Raw genomic sequence first — 10,327 nt, 5'->3', positions numbered from 1 at the left:
TGCTTAGTTCATGTTAACTAAAGTAGTTAACTAATTAACCTTATTGTAAAGTGTTACCATTATTATTATTATTATTATTATTATTATTATTATTATTATTAATCATCATTATCATCATCTTCAATATTAATATTACAATTTAGTGTTTGTGTGGGCTAATTATTGTTATTATATTATTATTAATAATAATAACAATAAACAACTTTGGTGTTTGTGTGGGCTAATCATTATTAGTTTTTTATTACAAATTATTATTATTGTTATTAGTATATAAGAACAACGACAACATCAACAACAACTATTATAAATATAATATAAATATAACTATTATTAATATTAGGATTGATATTAATTATTGATATTAATACACTTTAGTGTTTGTGTGGGCTAGTGTTGTCACGGTACCAAAATTTCAGTATTCGGTACCGATACCAGTGAAAATCCACGGTTCTCGGTACCAATTTCGGTACCAAAGCAAAACACAAAAACATGCTAATTGAACAACATTTTTATTAATAACGTTAAACAAAAATTAAATGTACAAAACCAATGCCATTCTTTATACTTATTTAAAAGTGTTTAAAGTTTTTCCACAATTAATAAAAGTATGAAAAAAGTAAACTAGTTTCAGGTACCACCGGTACTTAAGAAAACCTGGTACCGTAACGTTTTCATTTTTTAGTACCGACTTGGTACCGAAATACCGGGTCTTTTGACAACACTAGTGTGGGCTAATCATTATCATCATCGTCATTATTATTAATTATTAGTAGTAGTAGAAGTAACATCACAGTGGCAGCACAAGTTTTCCTGATCCAATTCATAACATCATTTACTACCAATTTAAGAATTTTACATAATTAACATTTTGCGAATCCTCTGGTGAATAAAAACACTGAAGTCATGTTGGTTTGTCTTGAATCCACGCAGACGGTTAAATGGCTCTATTCCATTCTGAAACACTCAACGAGGGTTACTTCTGAACGCGTCGACTAATTAAAGCTGCTAATTAATTCTCATTTACTAATTGACTAATGGAAGATCCGTCAGCGGGGAGAGGCGGAGTGCAGCCTGCAATTAAGATCTCCGCTCGGACTCAAACACACACAGACTCGAGAGAGGCGGGTAAAACCACGTCAGTCCTGATTGGCTGAGACCAGCAATAATCAGCTGGATTCGGTGCATGAAAAACATTCGTCTTTTGTTTCTTTCCTCCATTAAACCCCGGGAATACAGTCGACGTGTTTCACAAAGGCAGAGAAAAGCAGGCCTCACGGGCCAAACCCCACAGTCACGCTCGCATAATGAAATCTACATCGCTTTTAATTCTATTATTTCACATTCTACAGAGACACGAGGCAGATACGAGCCCAGAAGAAAGGACCGGAAAGCAGCGACAATTAATTCAGACGCCAAAACAAAAGAAGCGCCGGCTTTTCTCGGTGCAAACAAAAGAGTTCGACGATATTTATAAGCAAATTTAATTTCTGGCCCATCAAGTAGCAGGCAAAAAATTTAAATCTCGTCAGATTGATGCGACAGGTTGTCAGGCGCTATATAGGAACAGATGACGAGATGGTCGACTAGTAGTGCAATAACCGGCTGGCTGATTAGTGAGGTTAACTGCTGCTTTTAGACCTAATTCTCAAATCATTCACGAGTCTTAACATAATAATAATAACATTATAATAATAAGATAGTGTGTTTAGACGTGACATGCATCAACACAATAAAAGTGAACTTAAATCAACTTTAAAGCAGCATGTATTTATTAAAATTTAATGTAATTTTTATTTCAATTGTAGTTTTATTTCAGTTGAAGTTTTTTATTCAAGTATTTAATTTAATATTTACATTTGACTTTATTTCAGTTTTATTTAAATGAACAAAAATGTTAATTTAAAGTTTTTAATTTAATTTGCATTTCAAATGTAGTTTTAGCTCAGTTTTTATTTATTTTCAGTTAGCAGTTTCAGTGCTTCTACTTACGCTTATTTCCATGATTTTAGCTTTAGTTTAAAGTTTTTCATCTAATATTTACACTGTAAAAACGATAAGATCACTAAGTCATGGCAACTTATGTTTTTACATTACTTAAACTCTTCAAAACAAGTTACATGAAATTCAACGTGTTTCTTTAAAGTGAGCTTAGTTTAATTTAAGTTGAAAAGACTTGTACAACCGAGTTGCTTATATTTATTTAAGACAGCAACTGATCGTACGCTTTTATGTTGAAATAGGTGGAAACATCTTACAGTCTACATGTTATTTGCTTTCAGCTTTATTTAAACTAACACAAATGTTTTTAGTTTTAGTGTTTTTACTGTTCAGGTTATTTTCATTTCTAATTCAGTTGTATTCACATTTAATACATCTGATTTAATTCCAGCTTTATTTAAATGAACTAAACTGTTTTCTTTTGAATAGTTTTAGTGTTTTTAATAGTCTGGGGATCTGAATTTGAGCGAGGGCAGACAGCATCACTCGCATATCTCTGTGAAACGACCCTTTAACCTGTTTATTCCTGCGAGGAAGTGGAGCGACGGGATCGTCTTACGTTCATCTCTGGAGGAAAGGATCAATCCAGGTTAGTTTACAGCCGCCCGACTGCTCAAATCCACACGCCTTCACTTCACCGACTCCAGCGCGCTCACGGGCGACACACAACACCACTTTCAAGCATTTTTTGGTTTTATGGCGGCACCCCGATGCAACACGTCTGAAATGGAAACGTGAATTCCCGTCATCTGATCGTGTAAAACCATATACCTGAGGATCTGAACATCTGTAATCTCTACGGGACAATCGCTTTTCCACATTTCCCTGTCAAAGGACTGAAACGCAATCGGGAGCCTGGTGACTGTGTTACACGGAGAGGGTAAACTGTGAAGGGAAACACTGAACGTCTGAGCTGTTTCTGAGTGTCGGAGCTGGATCCGCAGACGCCGAGCTCCATAAAAGCCAGCGAGGTGTTTTCAGGAACACTGGACTCAAGCCTCACTCATTTTCTGCTTCACTGGAAGCAAATGCTAAATTTGGACGGGAGCGCAAGAAAGAGGCTTAAATCTCACAGCAGCCCATCAACTTTATCTGAGCATATGTGCTTCATGAGTGCAAAAGCTCTTCAGCTGAACAGCACAATACAACCTCAACGGAGGAAGACTAACACACAGATGCCCGTTCAGATTATTCACCGCAATCTAGAGTAACAATAAAAAATAACATAATTAATAATAATAATAAAATAAAATAAAAAATACTAAGAAAACTATTTTAATATACTTATACAGGATTAATATACTAAACTGAATTAACATATTAATACACTTAAATGGTTAAATAAATAGTTAATAATAACAGTTAAATAAATAGTTAATTTTCTGGTTCAGAATAAAGCAAAAAATAAAAAAGTTTATATATATATATATATAATAATAAAAAAAAAAAAAGAGATTGTGAGAGTTTGAAACGAAAACAGAAAGGCACAGGTGTGAGATATAAAGTCACACTGTAAAATTGAAAGTGGCATTCTAAGACATAAAGTCAAATTTACAAGAAATCAAGCAGCAGTTATGAGAAATAAACTCACATTGTGAGATATGACATTGCATTTCAAGATAGCCCAGAAAGCTCAACTGAACCTCTACAGGAGACACGTGAGATTATTAGAGAAATGTTGTGATTAGTTATTTCTCCTGCAGGCTCTGAGATCTGCGTGTGAGAACTGAACTGAACTGAACTGAACTGGTCTGGGGTCTGGAGGGACGTGTGGAGCGAGGCCGAACCCACCGTGCTGGAGCTGGTCGCAGGCTGAGGCTGTGGCGCTGAGTCCCGGAGAAGACGGAGCCTCCACTGCCTCTATCAGAGGAGGACCGGTGTTGAGCTGCCCGACCGGAGGAGGCCACGGCAGATCCTTAATGACTTTAATCTCTACTGCAGACAGAACCAGAGACAGAGAGAAAGAGAGACAGAGGGAGGGCAGGAGAGACGGAGAGAGGAGCGTCAGTGAAGGCAGGATCAGGTCAGACAGTCACAGACTGGAAACAGGAAACAGGAAACAGGAAGGAACCAGGAAACAAACAGCGATGGAGAGCATTCAGGATTCTGCCTGTCAAACACAAACACCTACAGACCTCAGGATTCACCTTAGAAAACCACTGCATCACTAAAGATCAAACTCTGCTGTTTCACACACAATCTCCTGAGTTTTTTATCAAGTCGAAGCTCTTTTAGTGTAATTGTAGAAACATCCAGCTTCAGCTGGAGCTTCTCGTGTCAAATCTTGACTGATTTTGATCAAGTAAGCGTCAGAATAACTGCAGTAATATCTCCAGATGAACACTTACTGGACTGAAGCAGCTCAGCTTTACTTGATTCTCCATCAATCATGTTTTAGAGTCTTAAATCTGATCCTCAGGATCTTTTGAGGAGCGTTTGTTTCCAGAAGCTTTACTTTCACTGTTCCTCAGCGGAGGAATGATCTTCACAAGCCTCCAGAACATCTCACATCTTCTGAGGAGCCTTTAATTCTTCAGCTCTCAATCACTGCATTATATGTTTGGAGCATTTCAGTCTCTTCTTACTGAGACAGATTACTGGAGATATAGAGACGACTGATATTTAGATCATTTTATGTCAGCATCTGCTGTACTGTTAGAAAGATCTCATTGATTTGCATTACAAGCAGCAGAATTTCATCATATAAATATCAGCATCTGCACCAAACTGCATATTTTTGCAGTCTCTGATTAAAATTGAGCTGTTTTTCCTCCATATGCTCATTGTATATGAGCCATAAAAGCCTGATGGATCAAATATGATACACAAAAAAGCACATATGCAAACTAGTGCAACAAGTCGACTCCTAGGAAAGACAGTCAGAAGTCTGTGGGATTCAGATGATTTTTTTCCAGATTACACGGTTCATTAGAAGTACACACACACACACAGTAGCACCTCCGTATGCTGCTTTCATTACAGACGTGTCAGATCGTGTCTGGTGTGTTATTCAAAGACAATAAACGGTGTCTCCTACAGCATGAAGCAATGCACTTTCCTCTTTCTCTCTCTATTAATGCAGCTTTGCTGGATGTAATCGTGCCCAGGCGCACCCATCCGGTGACAGCAAATCTATTCTCAGGAACATCCCACTCATTTACCAGAGAAGCGCATCCATATCATAACAGCACTGAGAGCATGTGAGGCTCTGCGGAGGCTGGTTTTACACCCTTTGGGCCGCATTTCTGGGTAAATAGTGTTATAATAGCTAGAAATTAAATTGCACATTTGACAGAGTGAAAGAAAGGCAGACCAAAGTCACAAACCCCTCGTCTAGAGATGAGAAAACCTTCATCCAGCTGGGCTCCATTCACAAACCAAAAACCTGATTACTAAAAAAACAAGGACGCACAATATTAAAAGTCTGGCTGATACCAACAATTATTTTTAATGTTATGGTCAATAACCACAACATGAACTGAGCTGAAAAGCATTAAACTGACTTATTGAGACACTACTGCTTTTTTAGAGCTGCTCTGAAGCAGAATATGAATATTGTCTCAAAAACAATAAAGTTTGCATCATCGATTCTGTTATCTTACTGCTTATCACTGTAAAGCTGCTTTGAAACAAACTGTATTGTATAAAGCGCTATAGAAATAAATGTGATATGATAACTAAAAAATTACTGAAAATAAAATGTTATAACATTTTGACTAAATAAATTAAAAACAGCAAAAACATAAATCAGTCATTTTTAATGCCACAAGTGAATTTAGGCATCTCAATATAATAATATACTACATGAAAAAATGCATATTCATGCTGAGGTTTGCTAAAGATTTAAAGATAAATATTTAACAGTGTTATTAAACTATTAGTGTTTTTAAAGATTCATTTAAGTGAGTGTTAGATGAGGACAAAGGTGATCAAAATGTTGAAAAAAAAGAGAAAATGAGCACAAACAATTAAATATCCCAGATTGACTGATACTGATAAATTAAAAATATATTTGGTAACACTTAAAGCCTTTATGAATAATGCATAATAAAGCTATCCATAATGTACTATATCTTTTCATAAATAATTGTAGCCAAAGTGAACATGCATTATAATATTTGAAGGTCTGTTTGTCGTGTGTTTTAATGCATTATGCTTTATAAAAGTGTAACAATGAATAGATAAGTGTTATAATGTATTATAACTGCGGTTACAATTATTCATGAGATTATACAATGCATTACAATGCATAATTAATGCATTAAAAATTATTTTATAATGCATTATATATAACGTTTTAAGTAAAGTGTTACCATATATTTTAACAAAATATTGTGCATTTCTATAAAAATAACACTGAAGGACAGAGATTACAGGAAATGGAACTATATCATGTCATTACCATGTTATGACCATGTTATTACCATGTTATCACTATGTTATTACCATGTTATTACCATGGTATCACTATGTTATTACCATGTTATTACCATGTTAGTTCAATGTACTAAAAACCAAGCTACAGTTCGATTCTTCTTCAGCATAGCTTGACATGTGTCTATATTTGACTATATTTTAACTTCAGTAGACAGAAATGTGGCTGTGGTGTCTATGCGTGAACACCTTTGTGATTATTAATAAAAAATTAGAAATGAATTATCCTATACTGACTGATACTGGTAAATTAAAAATATATTTTACCAACATATTGTGCATCCCCATAAAGCACAGAAAAACAACACTAAAGGACAGAAATTACAGGAAACAATACTATTATCATGTTATTACTGTGTTAGTACCATGTTATTAACATGGAAGTTCAAGGTACTTTAAAGAAAAGTATTGCAAAACTATACTGCTAATGGCCAAGGTATTTTGAAGGAGTTACAGTTTGGTAAATCTTTTGTTAGCACATGTCTGTATTTGACTGTAATTTAACTTCAGCAGATGAGTGCATGAGTGTATTTTCATTCAGTAATCCCTTCGCAACATTAGTCACTGTGTATTAGTGCAGCTTCTTGCATCTCGACTCTTCGCAGTGACCGGTTCTGTCCATGAACTAACTTTGCTGTGCCAGTTAATTAAAAACAGCACAGAGCGAGTCGGTGTACACTAGGAGTTAAAAATGAGACGTCGCTGTCACTTAAGCCCCGAGTCGCATCTATTTATTAATGAAACAAGCAACAAATCCCTTCATTCTGCTCTCTGTGCATCTTCTCGCTGTCGGTGCGCTGACAGAAACAGCTCGATCCAAAACAAACAGCACACACAAACAAAAGCTCCTCCGGAGGACGGATGGATCTCTGAAATACACAGCAAACACACTTGTGATTCATTTGGCATGGGATGCTTTCAGCGCTTGACAGGCGAACCACCAGAACTGTCTGCGCATCCAAAGTAGAGCTGGCGGTTTGTTGACTGCGCTGTCTCGTTTCACGAGCCGATAAACGCACTCGGTTATTAACTCGCCCTTGTTTTTGACTCCTGAGGGCTCTACGTGAGCAACTTCTAGATAAAGCATTAAGCAGGAATCTCGACTAGCACTCGTGATATGATGGCGGTTGACAGAGTCGCTATTATCCGCCGGCGTCTGGCTGAACAGAGCCGATCTAGCGAGGTCAGCCTCTTTGACAGCCCATATAATAGCTTCCTGGTAGCTTCCGCGGCAGGTGAAGCGAAGGCCTGCCAGCAGCCTGATTAAACAGCTAATTCTCATTGGGTGCCGCAGATTAGTGTGTAATTGTTTTGGGAGAGCGGAGCTTCGCCTCTCTCTTCGCACCGGTCGCATGCATTCGCTGCCACCCAGATAAGATGCACTGTGTATATGGGCTCTTCCGCACTGAAGGTGAACTCGGTTGAGAGGCTGTAACGCTTCTTGTGTAAAGCCAAAAAGCTGTTTGCATGTTCAGGCATTCGGAGGAGTTCTTTGAAAGCGCTCGGTCCTGTCGGTAATGCGGCATATTGTGAGGATTAGTGCGTTTTACAGCCTTGGCAAAATCCCTCGTGCTAAATGAGTGTGTTGGTAAACACCAGCGCCGGAGGAGGAGGAGGTGATGGTTTTTCTTAATTTCAGGGTATTTTTACACTTTGTTCTTTTCAGGGCTCTGGCAAGAATTTTGGCTTATGCTATACTGTGAAAACGCGAAATTAATTGAGCCGATTTTTGGCCATATTAACATTTTAGTGACTATTATTTCATATGTCAGGCTTTACAGGGTTACTGTTGGATAAAACGCTGCTAACTCAGAAAGTGCCCATAACGCACAGTTATGTTGTCTAGATAGGCAGTTCACTGGGTTTTGAATGTTATGATGGCCCGGACTGTTGCAACCACCTGCCATCCCCAAAAATGTTGCACAATCCAAGGTAGGCATCTCACCGTTGCAGGTTACTGCACGCGCCTGCGATACGCAGAATGACGGCGTTCACTGCGTTACAAGTTGCTGCAAGTGCCAGTGAGACCCAAAAGAAATGCAGTCTAGGGAGGCAGGCAGCTCAATAGAGTTTGAGACGCAGCCCTAAACTCCTCTAGAGACTGCGATTACAGCAATAAAACACAGACACACAGTCAGGAGAACTTTACGCACTGCGTGGCTTCGGTATTTTGTCAGTGATTGCCGGTTGAGCGCTATTTTACGCACACGCAGACATCAGACTCACTTGTGCTTGGACTGAACGATCCGCCACAGACAGCAGCATCAGGTCTGAAAGCTGGAGCAGAAGCTCTGCGTTGACATGCTGAAGGTGAAGCAGCAGGGATGTCATCCAGGCGTGGCTCGGGGAGGATATGGATGTCTATATAAATGACTCGTTCAGTCTGATCACGGATGAAAAGAGCGTCTCTCTCCTCTCCGCTCTCTAAACACGCAAAGTTTGCTCGCCATGGCAGAGGTGGCTGGATTCCTCGGGAGCATCGATCTGGATTTGCAGGCTTTTCCAGCATTAGGGAATGTGCCTCTGGCGGATGGTTTGAATGAGAGATTGGGTCTGATTGAGGGCAGACTGCAGCGCGGGTCGCTCACGGATTTTGGCCACCTGAAGGGCATCCTGCGCAGGAGACAGCTCTACTGCCGCACCGGCTTCCAGCTGGAGATATTTCCCAACGGGACGGTGCACGGAACCAGACAGGACCACAGCAGATTCGGTGAGAGCTCCATCCACCCTTTCATTCATTCGTCAATCGAGCCATCCGTCAATCAGCGGTGTTGGGCATCGTAGGCGCGTTAGCGCACCTGGCCAGTCTGCGGAACGGCTGCCTTTTTGTTTTTTTAAATAGCATATTTATTAACTGCATTGTTCCATCTCAAGATAACTTAATATACTTATGTGTTTACAATGTGATAGCCTATCTTAAATTCTTCATATTAGTAACAAGGGTAGGAAAGTTTAAATTCAAGTAAGTCTCAAGGTCAAGACACTTCAAGGTGTTTACTGGACACTTAACTATCTAAATGTGGACATTGCATAGCCTTATACTGTTTTTATATACTACTTTACATATGCTAACCTACCTAAAACTTTCTGCATTTAAAAAAAAAAAAAGTGAGTGTATTTTTAATATATTCCATACCGTCTGAGTACAAATTTGTTGGCATAATATGGTTATGTATACACACTGTATATATATATTCACAAATTATGTATATGCACACAAATATATCAAATGCACCTGTTTATGGTGTACAAAATGCAGATTCAATGAGTGCAGCATCAGCCAATCAGTCAGTTTGCTGTGAGTCAGTGTGCGTGCATGTGACATGCTTATTAACTTTGTTCACTTGGAAAACTCCAGAGAAATCTGTAATATGCAACTGACTGCTTCTTCAATATAAAGTTAATATATATATATATATATATATACATACATTAAAAATAAATAAAAATGATTTGTATTTATTAATGTATATATATACTCTAGCTTTATCTAGATATCTATCTATCTACACACACAAATATATATAATAAATATGATATGATTAAATCTCATTAACACATTTACATAAATATTTATTCTCAAGCATCCAACTAAATATAAAACAAAAATAAAATAAATAATTAAAATAAAATAAAAAATAAATCAACATTAGTGAATGGAAAACTGACAAAGACCCAGTCACGGCTGAAGTGAAGTTTTGAGTTTAGTTCTTTTAAAGAGTGAGTGTGAAAACCCTCTCAGACACATGAAGCAGGAACAGCGGGATCACGAGGACTCGAGAGTATCGTTTGCGTTTGCCGTTACTCTCAAAAAGAAATGATTTTATGATTGCAAAAAGGCGCAGCAACACCACTTACAACAGCAATTACACACTGCTGCTTTGACAGACGCTCT

At 38.0% G+C, this 10,327-nt stretch overlaps 1 protein-coding gene across 1 annotated transcript in view; it reads right to left on the bottom strand.

The window, feature by feature from the left end:
* The window catches only part of LOC107668689 (SH2 domain-containing adapter protein F-like), a 43,546-nt gene that overhangs the window by 23,357 nt on the left and 9,862 nt on the right, over positions 1-10,327 (bottom strand). The window contains exon 3 of the mRNA XM_016460654.1: positions 3,790-3,933. Within this exon, the coding sequence (XP_016316140.1) occupies positions 3,790-3,933 (144 nt within the window). The remainder of the gene's footprint in view (positions 1-3,789; positions 3,934-10,327) is intronic.

Source organism: Sinocyclocheilus anshuiensis, unplaced genomic scaffold (assembly GCF_001515605.1).
Source record: "Sinocyclocheilus anshuiensis isolate Anshui unplaced genomic scaffold, SAMN03320099.WGS_v1.1 scaffold3874, whole genome shotgun sequence".
NCBI classification, from domain to species: Eukaryota; Metazoa; Chordata; class Actinopteri; order Cypriniformes; family Cyprinidae; genus Sinocyclocheilus; species Sinocyclocheilus anshuiensis.
Note: the sequence above shows the minus strand (reverse complement) of the source record. Positions and strands in the feature narration are given on the sequence as shown.